This window comes from Salvia splendens, chromosome 6 (genome assembly GCF_004379255.2).
Source record: "Salvia splendens isolate huo1 chromosome 6, SspV2, whole genome shotgun sequence".
Classification (NCBI taxonomy): Eukaryota; Viridiplantae; Streptophyta; class Magnoliopsida; order Lamiales; family Lamiaceae; genus Salvia; species Salvia splendens.
The window spans coordinates 32,551,172-32,571,744 of NC_056037.1; the positions used below are offsets into that span (position 1 = coordinate 32,551,172).

General features: G+C 36.3%; 1 protein-coding gene across 3 annotated transcripts; it reads left to right on the top strand.

Moving 5' to 3' along the window:
* Positions 1 to 665: 665 nt before the first annotated feature.
* On the top strand, positions 666 to 20,494 carry LOC121806866 (symplekin-like). Of its 3 annotated transcripts, XM_042207034.1 has the most exons (27): positions 666 to 997; positions 1,431 to 1,590; positions 2,269 to 2,361; positions 3,959 to 4,061; positions 4,195 to 4,366; positions 8,491 to 8,665; positions 8,779 to 8,907; positions 9,488 to 10,075; positions 10,175 to 10,810; positions 12,276 to 12,341; positions 12,570 to 12,674; positions 12,747 to 12,983; positions 14,393 to 14,440; positions 14,534 to 14,680; positions 15,511 to 15,663; positions 15,746 to 15,808; positions 16,188 to 16,298; positions 16,398 to 16,481; positions 16,568 to 16,615; positions 17,373 to 17,447; positions 17,939 to 18,034; positions 18,604 to 18,684; positions 18,759 to 18,830; positions 19,164 to 19,208; positions 19,335 to 19,418; positions 19,499 to 19,602; positions 19,923 to 20,494. In XM_042207034.1, exons 1-27 carry the CDS (start codon positions 804 to 806, stop codon positions 20,020 to 20,022), a joined length of 3,969 nt encoding a protein of 1,322 aa, XP_042062968.1. In that variant the 5' UTR covers positions 666 to 803; the 3' UTR covers positions 20,023 to 20,494. The 3 variants fall into 3 exon arrangements, with proteins under 3 accessions (XP_042062968.1, XP_042062969.1, XP_042062970.1); XM_042207035.1 differs by lacking the exon at positions 2,269 to 2,361; XM_042207036.1 differs by lacking the exon at positions 666 to 997 and having other exon boundaries at positions 1,464 to 1,590; positions 2,288 to 2,361.
* Positions 20,495 to 20,573: the final 79 nt, after the last annotated feature.

A 20,573-nucleotide genomic window follows, 5' to 3' on the forward strand; every position in this document is an offset into this window, starting at 1 on the left:
AAACGAACTTTATCTTGCATCTAAAATGGCGAATGACACCCTAGATGATCGCAGAGGACGCGCTGGTTGTGGCGTGTCTCGAGTCGAGAGGATATATGACTCATGCGCCGGCTGAGTTGGGCGGGGCTGGGACTGGTCGAGGTGTTCTAGCTAGTAGGAATACATATATTTGAGTGCATCTGTGCAAGAATTTTTTTTTGTAATATCAGAAATTGAGTTTTGGAGTTCTAGTGATAAAATATTCTCTTTAATTGATACTCCTCCATATGCGAGTTATACATTAAAACAAATGAGGTATCCATCATCATCAATAATACACATCCCAATTTAATTCGACGCCTTTCGTTCCCATTTACTCCCTCCGTCCGTAAATAGGAGTCCCGTTTTTCCATTTTAGTACGTCCGCGAATAGGAGTCTCGGTTCACTTTTACCATAAATGGTAGGGTCCCACCTTCCACTAACTCATTTCACTCGCATTTCATTTAAAACTAATATATATAAATGGAACTCGTATTCCACTAACTTTTTTCTACTCACTTTTCTTAACACTTCTTAAAACTCGTGTCACCAAGAAATGGGACTCCGGATAGAGGGAGTAAATGAGAAATCCGTTCATAAACGTCAATATCAGTATCAATATCAATATCAATATCAATATCAATATTGTAATCCCAAATCCTAACCCCTACCAATCCAAATCTGATTACATTTTTCTTCCCCAATTCAAAACCCTAGAAACCCTTTTTCTAACGCTAACTCCAATAATACCTAGGAATTACCCTCAAACTCAATCAATTATCACATGGCCAGGGACCAGGCGCTCTCCCTGCTCGCCGCGGCGAACAACCATGGAGATTTGGCCGTCAAGTTATCCTCATTGAAGCAGGCCAAAGACATATTGTTTTCTGTAGAGCCGTCGCAGGCGGCGGAGCTTTTTTCCTACTTGGCTGAGCTCCAGTCTTCCCCCGAACCGTTAGTCAGGAAATATCTCCTTGAGTGAGTAATTAATGCATAAAGTTTGATTTTTTCCTCCGTTTTTTGCTCAATTTTAGTTGGAGGGTGGTTTTTTTTTTCGTTTATGTATGTTTTAACCTTTTAATTTATGACCTCACGTCGCCATGAACTCATTTTTCAATATATAATACTAGCATCAACCTTTTTCCTATGGCGCGCAATGTTCACATCGACTCATTGTATAATCATTTTCATGTAAGCGCTCCTTAGCGAGAAGATTATTGTTTTCACTGCTGATGTAGCGGAAGTATCTGTTGCACTACCATTATGAGGCCTTTTTTTGATATGTCTATCTTGACAACTGTCCTCATCTAAAGACACTAGCATTGCAGTTTTGGCATATCTCGGCAGTTCTACTGTGTTGGATAACTGCCACTAGTTTGTTTCATCAATTAACTGTGATTTTGGTTGACAGGGTAATTGATGACGCTGGGGCCAAAGGAAGTGAACATCTTGTCATATTATTTCCCGTCTTATTGACATTTTTGAAAGATAATAATCCAATTGTTGCAACACAATCTATTATCACTGGCACAAAAATTTTCTCTAGCGTGCTGGAAGAGCTGGCATTGCAGGTATCTCTCTCTGCCTCTCTCTCTGCATGTGTGTCAAAGCAAGTTTGTGTCCATCTTTGTAGCCTGGGATGGAATTGTGTCTTTGGGCATCTCTGTCAAATCAAGTTTATGTCCTTGATTTCTCTGTCTGCCTCAGTTGCTCTGGAGTTGCTATGCTATTGATAGTTGTTTTGTATATCATGTGTGAAGACAAAAAATGCTTTTTATCAGGAAAAGCTTTTGAAACACGATTTCAAATATCAGGCTTATAATGTTGAATAATTTTCCCTAGAGACAAGACATCATGCATGGTAGTATATATTAACGATACCTTGTATCAGTATATGTAGATGCCTCGCCACTTGTTTTTCTTATCATCTAGTATGTCCTACACTTGAAAATCCTTGTCTCTTTATTTGCCTTGGCTTAATTGTCTTCCATCTGTTTTATGCTATTAGATTATTAATTTAAGCTCATACTATATATCTATGAAATTTTGAAAGCTTTATTTTAAAATATTATAGTTTCTATGGCGTGGTATAGTTCAGAGATGGTTTGAAGAGCTTTGGACAGGCTAGATCAAATTTAGGGATTTATCTAATATTCTAATTAACTTCCATCTGTTTTATGCTATTACATTATTGATTTAAGCTCACGTGTATCTATGAAACTTTAAAGCTCTATTTTAAAATATTATAGTTTCAACGGCGTGGTATAGTTCAAAGATGGCTTGAAGAACTTTGGACAGGCTTGATCAAATTTAGGGATGCTGTTTTAGGCATTATCTTTGAGGTATGTGTAATGTTGTTAACATAATGTCTTTTACTGTTGAAAAATGCCGATTACTACAGTCTCATATGGTAGTGCTTATGCATACTTCACATTATGTTGTCAATGATTATGTGCAATGAGAAGCATGGTTTTTGTTTTTCAGCTAGAGATTTTTCATTCAACCCAGTGGTCCGTGATGATATTGGCACACCCAGCCCCAAATTCGATTGAAACTAGTTGTTGTGGAATGATTTCGTTATACCAAGAAACTATATTTCTGCCCGTTCCCTCTCTACTGAACCCCATACCAAAAACCTTCTTAGTTCTATGGTTGACCATTATACAGTCACATAGTAATCTCTATTGATTTGGAAAATTTAAGTCCTTGGCTCTACTCACTCTTCCAGAAGTACATATATTATGAATATAATCTATATAATTGTTCATTCAATTCTGAGTCTAGCTATGTATTTTTTGTTGTTTCTTGATCACAACCTTAAAATAATCTATTTTCTCTCCTGATGGGATATTGTTGAGGTGTTAGCATGCTAGTTTCTTTTTGGTGCCCTTTGTCCTCGAAAGAATTACATTCCAGATGCACTAATAGATGAGGATGAAGAATGCAAACTAAAAATGAAGAAAGAGCAAGGATGAAAACACATACTCCCTCCGTCACATTAAATATGCAACATTTTGGAATCGGCACGAGTTTTTATGTAGTGTTGTTTTGTGAGTTATCGAAGAGAGAGTAAAGTAAGAGAGATAAAAAAGTAGAGATAGAGATGTTTCCATTTTAGGAAACGTTTCATTTTTAATGGGACAATCCAAAAAGGAAAACGTTTTATTTTTAATGGGACAGAGGGAGTATTAAACTGAGATTACATAAGCTGAAAATAACAGTGAAGGAAAACAGTGGATGTGACTTGTGAGGAGTTATTTTGTTATTGAATATTGTGGATAAGAAACAAAAAAATCGATGGTGCCATAAAACACACCTATAATTAGGATGGACATTCACATAATATGCAACGAAAACCACTACAGTTGCAATATACAGCTCCCCAATACATAAACTCTTTACACACACCTTATTTTTGTTACCTTTGTTACAACGGTTGATCTGTATTATTATGTATTGAGATTACTCTTTAGATGTATGCTGCCGGATCATGATATAACCCAACTTTTCTGTTCTGTGTGATAGCTGCTTCTGATATTGTTATCACTTGGTTTGTCCTTTTACACATCAGCGGAGATGTGTTGTATCTGGTTAAGCAACTTTTTCTTGTACAAACTATTGAGCCTACCTTAAGTGAAGGCAATTAGAGTTTCTCTATGTTTATTATGTAGTATCAGCTACTTTTCAAAGATTCATAAGTGTTGATACTCTGATGTCTAGAACCAGGTAATAGAGATGTTATGTTTTTTCAACAAATACCACGTAGCAGATTAGATATAGCGGCATACAAACCTGTCTTCACATAACCAAAACATCTGGCACCAAAATTGTGGGGATCATCTATCTAGAATTCTCCATGTGGGAAAGCTGTTGTGCATATTTCCTGTTTCTGTAGTCAAATTATTTTAAATTGTGGCTGATTTCTGGATCTTTTTGCAGGCGGGGCCTATTGGTCCTAAGTTGTTATCGATAAAGTTTCTTGAAACATTTATTTTATGCTTCACATTGGATTCAACTGAGTTTGATATGTGCAACCCTGAAGGTAAGAGCATTTTTAATGATGGTATAAATTGGAAACCTATTTATGATGGATTGCCTTTTAACAACGTTCTTTTCATATATCTATATTTTCTGTCTTTTTTAATATGACACTTGCAATTTTGCTTTGCCTGTAGTGATAGCGAGGCAAGGAAGTATGTTTAATGTCTCATGGATAGCGGATAGTCATCCTATTCTGAATCCTCATGCGCTCATGTCAGATGCAAATAGACATCTAGAGATCTTATTAGAAATATTGCTGTCAGCTAGTAAACTTCCTGGTTGCATGACAATTACTGCTGTCAATAGGTGAGCGTTTCTCATTGACCCTCACTATTTGTCTTGTAATATGTTGAGTTCTGGGTGATGTTACTTATTAGTTTGGTTATATCTGAATGGACATTTAATTGATGGTTGAAATGATTGAGCTTTTTTTTGGGTTTGTAATTATGGTTTGGCCCATATAACAAGACCCATAAACAATAAAATAGTCCTAAATTTAGACGCCTCAGTGGCGCTTCGCACTGACTCAGAACCCTGAGGCATGTGCCTCAGTGTGGCGAGTCTTAAGAGTTAAGCCTCAAACCCATCCACACAGGCCTCTGCCCTGAGCATCAGATCCATCCTCAAACCCATCCCTCAAAGTGCACGGCTTGAGCGGTTTTTACAGCACTAGTTACTGTATGATTCATATTAAATAAATCTAAATTCATAGGCTTGGAACTTGGATACATAACATTATTATCTTTTTGGCATGTAACATTTGATGATATGATATACTAATCTTAATGCAATTTTTTATATCGATCAGCTTATGTTTCCTATTTTCACATGGTTTGTGAGTTGTGACATCATCATTGATATTTTTTGTTAATAGTTCGATTTTTTGACCTAACCAAATGGCATCATAAATGAAGAAAGCAGTTATATGGAAATATGTGGAAAATAATTTGACTTGTTATTTGTTAAGGCATGAGGGGTTGGACACGAAAGGGTCGACCTCTAATAGCTGTCACATTGTTATCAAATAGCGGATATGGCGGCGCCATGGCGCTATGGCATGGCGTTCGGTGGTAGAAACGCCATAGCACCGCCATATCCGACATTTGACAACATTGCGTGTGTACTGCATTTAGGAATAGGGCATTATGCAAGAAACATGGTTGTTAGAGTGGTATATTATGCTTTATTAATTGTTTAAAGTGTTTTAGATGTTATATTTTTTATATTTTTTAATTTTTGAATTATATATAAATATATAAGTATTATTTTATTTATTTAATTTTTGACCGCCATATCCGCCATACCAATGTTTTTAAGTCGGTGAATCGAACCGCGTCGCCATAGGACCGATATATCGACTCAGTCGATATATCGGTCGACTTAGTCGATATATCGATAGTAAGTCGGGCGACTCACCAGACAAGTCGTCCAGGTCCCTCAAGACCGATATATATCGATATATCGGGCGACTTGCCCTTTTACACATGTAAAATATGCAATATATACTTCAAATTACAATAGAGAACAGATGCAGCGCTTGAGGAACTCAAATAATAGACGAGAGAGGAGAGACATAAGAGAGGAAGAGGAACTGGAGCATTACCGGAACTAGAGTTCATCCTGAATGAGGAGAGGCGGCGGATGAGGCAGGCCGGAGGCGTGTCCAGGAGAGGCGGCGGCGTTCTTCAGTTTCTGGAGGTGGAGGGAGCGTCGGCGGCGGCTGCAGTTCTGGAGGAGGAGGACGTGGGGAGGGGGTGTGGGGGATGTATAAAGAAACCCTAATGGGCTGAATAGACACCTACCTGTCCGCCTGGCCCAATCTGGAGTGAAGCCCATTAAGTCGTCCTCGACTCGATCAGGCGACTAATCGGTCGAGTCGCGCGATATATCGGACGACTCGAATGTTAGTTGCCTAAGTCGCATCTGGGTGTGTATCGACCCTTGGCCTACCGATACAGGCGATATATCGCGATATATCGCGATATATCGGACGACTTACAAACATTGCGCCATACTAATACGCCATATCCCTGTGGCGGTTTTTAGGCAAACCGCCATAAGCCGCCATATGAGATTGATAACATTGTCATGCCTCTAATAGTCTTAAGTGCGTCATAGCTTCTGGAGATGAGTTAATGATGGTATTTTAGTTTTATTTGTAGACATGCTTATAAGTTGTTATATTAATAGTTAATTCCGATTACCGTTAAATTTTTTGCCTTTTAACAATAATATCTAACATATTCGCACTCATAGTTATATGTTGATGTCTGCTTGTGTTTACATAATAAGATTACATTGTGTGTTTGATTGTGCATTCTCAAACATACTGGTTCCAGAGCTGTTCCTTTACAAGTTTTGTGTTGTAACCATATCAACTCTTTGCCTGTGTTATAATGTTGTCCCCTTCACTCATGCATGTTTATATCTGTGTCTGCGACCTATGTGCTGTAGATTCATTAAGTGGCTGTATCTCTATTTTTTATCAAACCACAAACAAGGTGCTAAAACCTAAAATGCTTGTTGATGTAGATTTTCTTGAAATTGCTCCTATGAGGTAATCTGCATCATAGTGGAGTGCATGTAAAGGCCACCTCATCTCTGGAGGGGTAACTAAAGTTGGCAACTTGTTACTTTTTTGTGCTATCATTGCAGCATGCTGTCCAGCTTTTTAAGTGTGGCGTTAAATGGAAGTTTGCCTGGGATTGCCAATCAAATTTATATCTAAGAATGGAGAAACTGAAAATTCTGCACAATCTTCATTAATTAAATTGTACAAGCAGCTTGAAAAAGACTTTATGATACATGTGGTTTCTGCCATATTAAATTGTGCTAGCAACTAGAAAAAGACTTGGAAACCTTTATGCTTACAACAAAGACGAATAAGCTTGCATTCTTTTAATTGAGCCAGACTGTCGTTTACACTGGAATGGAAGAGAACATGATGCTCAAGCTGTATATGTATCAGTCATTTCCTAGCAAGGGATGAGTCGTATATCCTGAAAATTTTCAGGGGTTCCTTTAATTTGTGATTTTGTTTGACTATGCTATTTAGTGGAATTGGTTCTAAACTGAAGCTACTCATGGCTTTGAAGAATTACACAAAACACTTTGATGTTAGTACCACAAGACAAGACTGGGCATTGCTGAATCATATCTCTTGAAACATAACCATGATATACATTATTTCTCATTCAACATTATGTCAATCATGAGATGATAAATTGACTTCAATTTTATTCAGTCCTAAAGGAATCATATAATATGCTTGAATCAACTGACAATATGTTGAAGTTTGTGCACATTTGTATTTTGATAGAACTTCTCCGTAGATCATTTGCATTTTGCTTTTTCACCGCCCAACAAGTATATAAATTGAGAATAGAGCTAGAAATAATTTCTGGGTAACCAGACAGTGATTGTGTTGTTCTGATTCTTCTAATTGTGTTGCTGAACCGTAGCTGAACAGTGAAATCATAATATGATATGGTTAACAGGAGAAAAAGAGCTATTAGTCATTTGTGGTGTTTGATCTTTGATATATTCTGGTTTTGCTTAAATTTATGATTGGTGTGGTTGAAGTCTTCTGCCTCATTCTCTAGGTTGCAAAGAATTTGTATAAAGCATTTGTTGTGATGCAGTGTATGCTTTCATATGAAGAGATCTAAACTACATATGCACATGCTATGTCATTTGCACTTAGTCCCTACTTTCATGTTTGTTTATCTGTAATTAAGATTAAAACATTACAATGGGCTGCTTACCCTCAGTTAAAATTCAGACAACTAAATGTAAAGTCTACAGAAATTTGTGGCCGGACTCATCACTTGGGTTGCCAGGTCAACAATTTTTCCCGTTATAATTCTATGCAGATTGGCAAGGTCTTATTTCTTTGATCACATGGTGTGTTTCTCTACAAAAAGCAGTAACAAGATACTAGTTACTTCAATTACTTATTCAAATCCGTGCTTTATACAAAATTTAGGTTTTACTGTGTTCACCATACAACCTAAACAGTTGGGATTTTTCTTACTTGGACCGGGACACCATATAGTTCTATTACTGGGATCTACTTGATAAGTTAGATTATTGTGATACTTAAAGAGTATCACTGCTCTTGGTTTATTTGTTCTTAATACCATGGATTTACCTATTTAGTCCCTTCTCATACTTATTAATTGAGTGCGTATTATACTCTTTTATCTTTTTCACTGGAGCCATTTTGTCTAACTGGAGCTGCTTCTTGTTATATTCCTGTGCTATATCAAATGTCTATTGTAAGTTGCGATCTTTGTTATTGTTTCTGTGGCCACATCTTGAAGATGCTTTTAATCTTTAATATGTATGAGTTTGTTGGTAGAAAACATTAACCTTTTGTCAGATGTATACCTGCTCTATCTGTTGACACAATCTAACATTGCTATGTCCAGTCTTGTAGCTATTGCAAGGAAAAGGCCTGTCTACTACAAAACTGTATTGAAGGCACTGCTTGACTTTAGTCCAAGTATAGAGATGGCTAAAGGCCGCCATACAGTCAGCATTCAATATTCTCTGAGAACTGCCTTTTTAGGATTTCTAAGGTGTACACATCCTATCATGACCGAGGTAAAGTTCATATTATATTACTTCATTGTATCATCATTCTTTATATAGGCATCAGAAAGAATATATCAATCACTATTAAAAATTCTTATTTCGAAATTGATTAATTTTACCAGTCGAGAGAGAAACTGCTTAAAGAGTTGCGAGCAATGAATGCTGGAGATGCTGCTGATCAAGTTATCCGACAAATGGATAAAATCATGAGAAACAATGAGCGTGCTTCACGTGAACTTCAGTTCAGTAAGGTACATAGGGACATGGAAGAAGAGAAAATCTGTGTTATTTGGTCTCTTTGATTGCCGATATTGTATATAAATAAAGGACAGAGTAGAGATCATATAGATTCCCTAGCTTCTGTAGTACCTTAAATCCCCTTACCAGTGCATATTGTTAAATAATACAAAAATGCACAATGTTGAACAAAAGTGCATAAAATGCATTAACTCGAAAAGTTCATATAAAATGCATTTTATGTTCAACATTATGCACTGGTAAGGGGATCTATGATGCTCCATCCGTTCCGCCATAAGCTAGGCGTTTTTCTTTTGGGCACGATATTTAAGAAAATGATGTATAGAGTTAAGTGGAGAGAGAATAAAGTAGAGGAGTGGAGAGAGAATAAAGTATGATAGAGTAATTGTGTTATATTTTGTCAAAAAAGGAAACGGCTCACTATAAGTGGGACGTCCCAAAAAGGAATACGAATCGCTTATAGTGGGACGAAGGGAGTACTATGGAAGGACTGCAATCTACATGATTTATACATATGTTTATATAATATATATACACTATGATTTTTTTTTGTAATTGAGTCTTTATCCTCAGGATGATCAGCTGTCAAGTCAGTTGCATATTTCAGGGGAGTTGACAAAGAAAAGGACAGCTCAATTGGACAATGAAAATCAGAATAATATCTTTGAAGCCTCTTCTAAGAAGTCACGTCACGGTCCCCATAACAGTAAAACTACCACTGCTAGTGATGCCAAGCAGGATCATGTTAATGGCATATCTGCTAAGCCCCCTGTATTGGATGGGGATCTGACTCCAGTGGAGCAGATGATTGCTATGATTGGTGCTTTAATTGCCGAAGGAGAAAGAGGAGTTGAGTCTCTGGAAATTCTAATATCAAATATTCATGCTGATTTACTTGCTGATATTGTCATCACCAATATGAAGCACTTGCCAAAGAATCCACCTCCTTTGACAAGATACGGTAACTTATCTTTGAATCATCCTAGTGACACTAGTGATCCTGCCCAAGTAGTTGGATCAAATGGTTTTGCAACTTCTACGCAGAGTTTGGACCATTTGGCTCAGTTACCTGCTTCATCATTGAGCACGACTAGTGGTGCCGTTTCAGATACATTTGCTACTGCTAATCTATCTACAGATTCTAAACGTGATCCACGAAGGGTAAGTTTTTTCTTGGTGAGAGGGGAGGCCATCCCTATATATGTTTTTATTTAATTATTTCTTTTGTAGCTGTTCCTTAACATTCGGTAAACCTTCCAGGATCCTCGGCGCCTTGATCCAAGGCGCTTGGTGGCTCCTACGGATATGTCCCAAACATACGTTGTGGAAGAAAATGTTGGTACTGTCCAACATCCGACTGTAGAGCCTGATTTCAATCCTGTCAGCTCCTCCAGTGTACTCTTATCAGCACCTCAATCTGTGCCTGAATTTGCTCCTCAGCCTCTGCCCACAATTGAAACTGACATAAATCTTCCAGACTCACCAATGACAATCGAAGTTGATGAGCCTATCCAGAAATATGAAGTCCATGATTTTGATGCCAATGTAATCACTCCAGATAAGGATGCAAACAATTATTTACATCTTTCACCATCTAGTGGCAAAGAGGAGGACGTTGTTTCTCCGGCATCAATGGATCTAGCCATGCTTGATGAGGCCTACTCCCCTTCATCAGAAGCGTCTGATGAACTACCGCCAGATATTCCAAATGTTGAAGCATCTGAGAGTGCATCTGCTGAGTTGCCAGTGCTTCCCTTATATATTGAGCTTGATGAAGATCATCAAATACGTGCAAGAAGACTGGCACTTGAACGGATAATTAATAAGTACCAGAATTCACAGAGAACAGATATTAAACAAACACAAATTGCACTTGTCGCCCGACTGTTTGCACAGGCATGCCCTGAGATTCCCTTGAATAATTGTTGTTTTAGTGAAATTATTTTCGCACTGTTGCTCTCCTTTTCTGTTGGTTTCCATCTCCCAAAACAGAGGCTTCGTCTCCTGCTTAATATAAGTTTATGTTTCAATAGAAATTTTATTGAGCTGGATTTATTGATAACTGATTAATGAGAATGTAAATGTTTATTCACTAAAAGTAGATTCTATGAATACACACCACTTTGAGGAGAATGAAACACTATTAAGCTGTTAAGTTTGGATTTATCTTAATTCTGTTACACAGAGAAGCAATTTCTATTAGAAGAGTAAAATTTAATCATATTCATTACAGCAAATAATCTACTTGTTGGTAATGAACTCAGGTCTTGATGAAATTATGTGGTTCTCAAGTTCTACAAAAGGTTTTCCATACAAGGTTCCATCTGCAAGTTTATCAATGTGTGATAACAGAGTTACAATTGTTTCAACTGCTACATGCAAATATTTTAGTTCCTTCAGAATTGGAACTTCATATTTTAAATAATTTACTATGCTTGTTTGCTAGGAAAAACGATTATGCTGCTGACAACAAAAATTCATATAAATAAACATGCAGATTTTTACCAGTTTTCTTGCTATTAACACTGGAAAAACAGTCTGACAGATTCTGTATGTTACTATGTTTGTCACTGTAGATGATTGCTGCTTTGTTTAAGAGTATAATCATTTTACTTATAAAAGATTGTAGCAATTTCTTTTACAATGTGAAGTTTCTTTGAGTTCTGAAGGAGATCAAAGGTAGTGCATGTAACAGTGGAAACAATTATAGCTGTTATTATGCATGGATCAACTTAAAGGAAGTGTGAACAGTGGCATTTTCTGTTTGTAAACTAATGGCTGAGATTATTGAGACCTAAAAGTTCATTACCAGAAACTATTTATTTGTTGTAGCAATTAGCTTTACACTTCTTTCAGAGTTACTTCTCTGTAACTTTATAAAATTAACTTTATAAAGTTCCTGGGTCTGCTCAAAGTGATTTGTGGTCATAGAATCCGCTATCTAGTGATTTATACTTTACACACATGAGATTCGTTGGAGGAATACAGATTAGAGGGTCTGGTCATCATGGATTATGATGTCCTGATACAAAATGGTAGTATTTGACAATCTTGCCCCATTGCTGTACTTCATACCTACACTGAAAACTTAACTAAAAAAATAAATGGCTCAATTCGAATCATGAACTACTAATCTATGTTGTGATTTTTTCCATTGGCTTGCTAGCTATGTGTATCCCATACTGCTGTATTTATTAGTACAACTTTAACTTTTTAAAACACAAAATGGAATTTGCAGATCGCAGAAACAATATTGTATGAATTCCTACTGTCTGTTTTCGTAGCTCTGCTGTTACTTTACATTTCTTAGTAAAACTCTATCTGTGGTCCTGAGTTTTGCTGTGTCTGTTTTTTTTTGTAGATTGATGTTAGTGATGTGATTGAGATGGCGCAGAAACTAATCATATCAGATTATGAAGAGCAAAAGGTCTATCTCGATACCTTATGAACCTGGTTTTTTCTTGTTTTTCCCTCTCTCCCTAACACTCTAGCTCCCATCTTATTCTTAACAGAATTATGTGATATAGATTTAAGAGTTACTACCCTTCACATCACTGCTGCCTCTGTAAAATGAACAGTAGTCTGCTGAGTTGGTTTTTTCTCATTAATTTTTGAACCCTTATTGGTTAGTTTTTCTTGATTATTTTGTTCTCAGGGTCACGAGCTTGTGTTGCATATCCTATACCATCTCCATAGTCTTGTGATCTCAGACTCTGCATCATCTGCTGCTGCTGTATATGAGAATTTCCTTCTGGGAGTGGTAGGAGATCTTTTAACTTATCTATATTAGTGTTGCCCAAAAAATATTTGATGCTTTGAACTTCAAATGCAGGCAAAATCTTTGCTAGTGGATTTACCAGCATCTAACAAATCTTTTAGTCGACTTCTTGGTGAAGTTCCAAACATACCTGATTCTGTACTGGGAATGTTGGATGACATGTGTACCAAAAGTCATTCTGGAGCCGATGGTCGTGATGGTGATCGTGTCACTCAGGGCCTTGGTGCAGTGTGGAGCTTAATTCTTAGTCGTCCTTTCATTCGTCAAGCATGTCTCGATATAGCTTTGAAGGTAACTTCCACTTGATATGATGCTAGGAAGTGACAATGTAGATTATTTTGAATATTATCTGAACTTTTGTTTGCTTATTGGATCAATCACTCTGGAAGTAATGCCATTTGGTGTCTTAAACTCAGAATCTCTGTCTTCTTCAGTTAAAATTAAAAATGCATGGTAACTAGTTGAGTGAAGGCTTGTATTTCTTCACAAATTCATGCAGGAAGCTTAGGTGTTGAAAATCTAGGGCTGAATTTAGTTGGGAGGGTATTAAGTATTAATAATTAAGTAACTTAAATTCTATAGTTATATGCTGGATTCAGTTCTGGAATATTAGAATCTCTCAGTCTAGAAAGATGATCAAGAATGCTAATTTTCAGTATTGTCATCAATAAATGTTTCAGATGCATAGACTTCCGCATGGCTTGATTGATGGATCAGTCCATTAATATTGCTTAGAAAAGATGATATTGTTATTGCATAGCTATATCAATAATTCAATATAAACCTCCAACGGTACTATTGATGATAAACGCTCATTTCAGTCACATTCACATTATCATTTTCAATTTTCAATCATTCATATTGGAAGAGTGTTATGCAAAATTGTGCAAAATTGGTCTTTATGAGTTCTTGATTGTGAACTATGCTGGTTGACCTAATGTTTTATGGCTACAGGAAAAATATAGCATAGGTGAAGTGAATGCTACCATGTCTGGATATTAAGTTTTATAGTTTTAAGACTATAGTTTGTAAATAAGAATTTGGCATTTGTTTTAAATAGTCATGTCGGGTTGATCGGGTATCCTTATAGTAGTAGACTTCAAGTTCAACCTGATCTCATGAAGTCCTCGTTACACAATAGTACCAAATGAATATCATTTAGTAACAAACAAATGGACAAAAGAATCAGGGGGAAATACTTATATTCAACGCTTTCATGCTGATCATTATCATTGAAATGTAGCTTTACTAATGTAATAACTAATAACCTTTTGTGGTAGATGGCGAATGATTATTTTGAAGGACACAATCCTTATACCTGATGATTTGTTAAAGTAATTGAGTGAAGAAGCATTATAAATTTGGCACCCAATATCTTGTAGAAGAAGAAACCCTGATTCGTTCAGTACTTCCTAATATGTTCTATAGTTTATCTTGAACTCTTGTCTATTTGGCAATTATTGCAGTTGTTTAATTTTTCCAGATTTTTTGCATGTGCCCTGGAATTATTACTTGTTCATTTCCTGTATCCCCTATCCAGCAGTTTAGATGATAGCAAATTCACCTTGAAGATAATTTTCCATGTTATGCTAGTAGCCTAGTTCAAACTAGTATGATCTGTATACAATTTCTTTTGGCAGCTTTTGATTTCTTCTGGTCCAAATTGATTCCCTCCCTAACTTCATAATTCCACATGGCAGTGTACTGTGCACCCAAAGGATGATATCCAGGCTAAAGCTATACGCCTGGTGAGGAAGCTGCCATCTATCTTATTTTACCATTGTCTATACACCTGTTTCTGCTCTAAATTTCTCCACCTTGTTTCTATATGCCATTGTCAGGTGTCAAACAAACTATATGCAGTCAGCTATATTTCTAACAGCATTGAGCAATTTGCAAAAAACATGTTCTTGTCAGCTGTAGATCAGCATTCTTCAGATGCATTGCTATCAGAGTCTGCAATTTCTGACAGAAGAATTGGAGGACAGGTTCATTACATGTGATCTTATTGTCGACATTTATTACTTTACTTTTAGGACAAATAATATCTTTTTTTCTTGGATTGCTCTGTTTCGTTCTCTTTATTATTATACCTGGGATAGCTATTATGTGACGTAACCCGTGTTGTAGTGTAATGTTGCCTTGGTTTCATGTCAGTGTACTGGAAAATCGTTTTCCTTATTTTTGAAAGATTTCTTAGTTGTGCGCTATTGAGCTTTATAACTAAGATCTCGCATGGACCATGTTTATGTGATTCTTTCAAACCAAAGAATTAGTAAATTATGCTTAGGGGCCTTGTGTTTGTCATGGTTAATTCATTGTTTTTTTCTAATTAAAGAAAGTTTTCTTCTCATGGGATCATTGAATGAGAGTTTTCAGAGTGCAGTCAGTGCACCTGTTTTTCTATTCTTGACCACATACCACAAATCAATTTCACTCTGGAATATAGATTTATGTAGGTTCTTTCTGTACAGATCTCTCTTTCTAAACCCAAATTTTCTAATTCTACACCAAATGTAGCAATTATATAGATTGACTGCATCTGTATCTGTGATTTTCTATCAAAATTTTCTAATTTTATTGTTTCATCATAAATACAGCAATTGTAGGCTCAAGCATATAGACTGATGGCACAAGCATTTTCTTATATTTTCCACTTTGTTACACTTTTTCGAATAAAATCGAAAAAAGAGGAGCCAGACATCACAATATACCAAAAAAAAAAAAAAATTCTACTCGACCTTTTGTAGTACTTGTAGCTTGTTAACAGTATCTCTTTAACAGTTTAACCATTCCTTTACGTTCAACGTATTTTTAGGTAGAAGGTGCAGAAACATCCACTAGTGGTTCTCAAGTTTCTGAGCCTGAGATTTCTCCAGATGAGACTATGAAAGGAGTCCTGGATGATTCATCAAATATATTTTCTCAAGCTCACAGGCACATGTCCTTATTTTTTGCACTCTGTGCTAAGGTTGGTGGAAATAATATGTGAAGTGATGTATCATGCACATTTCTTCTTATGCTTTTCTGATGTTTCCTTTGTTTCTTTGCAGAAACCAGTTCTTCTTCAACTCGTTTTTGACAGTTACACCCGTTCTTCGAAGGCTGTTAAGCAGGTCTTTATCTATAATATTTAGTCTAAGAACATTTATAATTATTCATTGAAGTACCTCAAACTTAATGGGACGGTGGGAACCAACTTCTGTACATCTATTTTATGATGTTATCTAGGATCATGCTGATCCTTTGTCTTTTCTAGCTTTCTGTTCAATATTTGACTGTGAATCTATTCTTTGCAATATAGACTTTTGTATATGTAGATCTTAGATTCTTAATAGATGAAAGTAAAGTACTATCAGATGTAAAATAATTTCTACTGCTTTACTTAGTCAGAGTTTTTGCTGTTTCCTGCTTATTTGCTTTATGGTGCGCACTTATTTAGCTTTTACTAGCTTAACCTTTTTTAGCAAGTCCTTTAAAAAAATTGCTGTGCAGGCTGTCCATCGTCATATAACTGTTCTGATGAGGGCTCTAGGGTCATCGTATTCAGATTTACTTCATATAATTTCAAATCCACCCCAAGGAAGTGAAGATTTGTTGACACAGGTTGCTTATCCTAGTCTTCTCATATTGTCTATAGTTGTCTAGAATTTTCTTTTTGATTCCGCTCTTCCCGAATGCTGATAGTTTTGGTTTCACCTGAAGGTTCTTCATTTGTTGTCTGAAGGGCGAGCACCACCTACAGATTTGGTGGTGACTGTTAAACATTTATACGAAACTAGGCTAAAGGTTCTTTTTTGGTGTCCTTTTGTATCTTTACTGCTAATTACTTTGCGTTATGATCTTTTGGTCATTATGAGAATTTTGTCTTGCAGGATGCTACTATTCTTATTCCTATCCTATCAGCCTTCTCTAGAGATGAGGTGTTCAGTCTTCCCTATTTTCTGAAGGCCACTTATATAAAGAATCTATAGTTCAACATTGTGGTGCCTTTTCATTTATTGACATTGAAATTTTATGTTGAAGCACAAACCATTCCCTTCATGAAATAGTTTATATTGAATATTTAAGTTTTGCAACTGTAAAGATCTAAAAAGTTAGCTTTCTTGTGTCCCACTAAAGATAACTTGGATGACTTATCTGGGAGTGTTGTTACTGTTGTATAGTCAAATATTAAGAAATCATATATTGAATTCAAAGTTCAAACATACATAAGACATTTTTACTAGAAAATGTCATTTTCTCAAATCCCTGCTTGCATTGATAGTTATTTTTACTTCTCTTTGCTGTAAACACCAATTGTCTTTAACTTCAGAACCTCCTATACTTAGTTTATGAGTTGGTCAGAAATTATCTCATCCGACTCTCTTGTAAATTCTAGTATAGTACTGATTTATAAAAGTGAACCAATCTTCAAGAAAGTTACCTACTTCACCTTTATTGGCTGAAAATCAGTAGGAAACATTTCCAGATCTGTTACTATCATCGGTCCATATATTCTAGTTTTTGGACATATGAGAATTACCAAAGAAAAGATTCTTGGCCTACTCAAATTTTCAAAATTATCTATTATGAAGAGTAGAAAACTGCTCTCTCAAAAATAACTTTAATTTGCTTTTCTTACATGTCTTTTGTTTTCATTTAAAAAATTCAGGCAGTTGTTTATTTTTGTGGTGCCAGGTTTTACCTATTTTCCCTCGGCTTGTCCAGCTTCCTTTGCCTAAGTTTCAAATGGCATTGGCTCATATATTACAGGTACATCAATTTGCTTTTTGTTTCTTTAAATTGCATGTATCATAATGCGTTATATTATAAGAAATAAAAAATAGAACAATCCTTCTGTTTTGGGACATTATTGAATCCATTGGATTTTTTATTTTTTATTTTGGATAACTGAACTATTGTACTTTTAAAAAAATTGTCAAGTACTCCAAAAAAGAACTTGTCATAAATATATTAAAGCAGATTTACTTTCTGCGAAGCAACTTCATTCGTTATCAAAGTTGTACAAGCAACTAGAAATAGGTGTAGTAATCAACCCTTAGCATGAGACCGACACCAAAAGTAGTCTAGTAAACTTGTAGGTTCTGAGGAATTCAGTATTGATCATTGATTTGGCATCTGTTGTGCTAAAGTAAATGTGAATATGGGATATTGTTGATCAAAAAGGTTTTTTGGAATTTTGGTTAAGTTTATGTCTCAATGTCTCATGTTTCTAAAATTTCAGTAACGGCTTTGGTCTACAGGGTTCTGCTCATACAGGTCCTGCATTAACGCCTGTCGAAGTCTTGGTGGCAATCCATGACATTTCTCCTGAGAGAGATTCTCTCCCACTGAAAAAGGTGTTTATCTGAGCCTACTTACATACTTGTTGTTATTAGTGAATATTGATCAAAAAAATTTAGTTTCATATAGTATGAAAAAGCATGTATTTCTGATGATCAGAAATTATATGTAATCCGATCATTCTTTTACTCCCTCCATCCCACTCTACGTGGAGCATTTCTAATTCGGCATGGAATTTTATGTAGTGTTGTTTTGTGAGTCTAGTGTACAGAATAAAGTAAGAGAGAGGGAAAAAGTACAGAGAGTGATGTTTCTATATTTAGAAATGTGTCATTTAAGGTGGACATCCCAAAAAGGTAAATAGGAAAATGTGTCACTTAGATTGGGACGGAGGGAGTATTAAAATGTGATTATTAAGTGGATGAACTGGATTCTTAATATATAGTTTTTTTGTGCACCCGTAGTTCCTTTGAAAGTTGTTCACATTGCCATGATTCTCCGTACAAGTCCACTTCTTTGGTTGCCTACTTTGGATAAAATCTCTTGAGAGCCTGTCATATAAATTTGCATGTGAACTATCATGTTTATGTTCTTATTCTAACAGTCTAATGTAATTGTTCTTCAGATCACAGATACTTGCTCAGCATGCTTTGAGCAGCGCACAGTTTTTACACAACAAGTCCTGGCAAAGGCCTTAAACCAGATGGTATATATATGTTCTCTTTATGAATGCAAGTGCTCCCAACGACACTATCAACAGTGCTGTTTTTTTGTTTTCAGGTTGACAGAACTCCACTTCCCCTGCTCTTCATGAGAACTGTAATTCAAGCAATAGATGCTTTTCCATCACTGGTAAATTCACTGCCTCTCGATCTGTCTTGCGGGCATTAATTGTAATCAGATTCTGTAATATTTAGGTTATAATCTGTTGATCTGAAGCTACCAATGGTCCTCGTAGGGTTGTGTTTTTGAACTTCATCTAATGTTCTTCTTTAGTTTCCTAAATATATGCTAGGTGATGTCCTAGTCCTGTATAGACTGTAATGTCTTTACTGAATTCTTGGCTAGTTGTGATTGCACTGATGACACCTGGATTTCGTCATGGCTCCAGTAGTCATTAGCCACCATTTGAATCTTTATAAAGAACCAATTTTTGTTGGTATTTACCCTTCTGATTGATTGCAGGTTGATTTTGTCATGGATATTCTGTCTAAACTTGTTAACAGGCAGGTGCGTTGCGTATCATGTGAAGTTTCTGTGTCCCTTTGACTTTGCAGAAACTTTATGGTTATTATTGACTGCGTCTGTGGTTAGAGAATTATTAGAGAACTGACTTTATGTTATGGTAATGGGCAGGTTTGGAGAATGCCAAAACAATGGGTTGGCTTCTTGAAATGTATCTCTCAAACACAGCCACATTCCTTCAAAGTATTGCTCCAGGTATTTATGGTTCGCTTCTTGTGTTATTGTGATCCCTTATCGTCTTGGTTTTCATACGAACTCCATATGTCTGCTTGCAGCTGCCGTCTCCTCAGCTTGAAAGCGCTCTAAGCAAGTATCCGAATCTTCGTGGACCTCTTGCTGCATATACAAACCAATCAAGTATTAAAACCTCTGTGCCTAGGTATGCGAAACTTGTGTAGAGGTTCTCAGCCATTGTGTTATCTAGTATGTCTCTTGTCAGCACATAAACTTGTATAGAGGTTCTCAGCCATTGTGGAATATGAATCAAACTTGTCAGAAAACTCTGAAAGTTGGGGACACAAAATAAGATTAACCCTAAATAATATGTGCACGTGTATAGTGCACGCATCAATGGTGTTGTGTGAGAAGAATGAAAACGAGGGAACTAAGACAGTGCTGTATATAAGGGAATGTGTGTATTGAATTTATGACTATTATTCCGCTCTTGTAATACAGTTTATATGTTGGTAACTGTGGCAGGACAACCCTAGTGCTTCTTGGCCTTGCATCTGAAACACAAATGCAGCAACCGCACGCAGTTTCATCTCTGCATGCCTCCGATGGCCCAACATCTACGTGAGACAAGCAAACTGGAACAGAAAAGTTTTACAGGTTGAAGAACAATCAGGGTGATTGTTGCTCAAATGGCCGCAGGGACAACACTTGTGTGCTCTTTACCTCGACTTTGGTGCAGGACAGGCAGCATGGCTTTGGAGCTGTGGTTTGGAATTCCCGCCTCGTATATTTGGTTGGTAGTAGTTCGCCTTCCCCTGCTCGATGAGGGAGCCGTGAGTCAAGCGATGGCTCCTCCATATGTTTCTAGTTATAATTTTTCTTCTTTAGGCATTCTCTGTAATCAATAACCCCCGTCTTTATTTTTAAAAAATGTATGAGAATTGTAGCTGGCGTTTAGTATTTGTAGGCAAAGGACATCCCATTTACAGAGTGTAGGATGTTTGAATGGTATATCCATCATTTAATTACTTGCGCAATTCTTGCTATAACTGCAATCTGTATGAATCTGGATATATATAATGAATTTTGTCCCTAAATTCATGTCTAGCTATTAAGGAGTACATATTTAATAAGTTAAGCAGAGTGAAAATAGAGTAGAAGAAAATTAAGTAAAAG

What these genes read in the sequence shown, in the direction of transcription:
- LOC121806866 (XM_042207034.1), top strand. Translation starts at nt 804, where the DNA reads ATGGCCAGGGACCAGGCGCTCTCCCTGCTCGCCGCGGCGAACAACCAT. An exon ending in ACAATTACTGCTGTCAATAG is followed by an intron (nt 4,367 to 8,490) that starts GTGAGCGTTTCT and finishes TGCTATGTCCAG; the next exon opens with TCTTGTAGCTATTGCAAGGA. An exon ending in GTCTCGATATAGCTTTGAAG is followed by an intron (nt 12,984 to 14,392) that starts GTAACTTCCACT and finishes TCCACATGGCAG; the next exon opens with TGTACTGTGCACCCAAAGGA.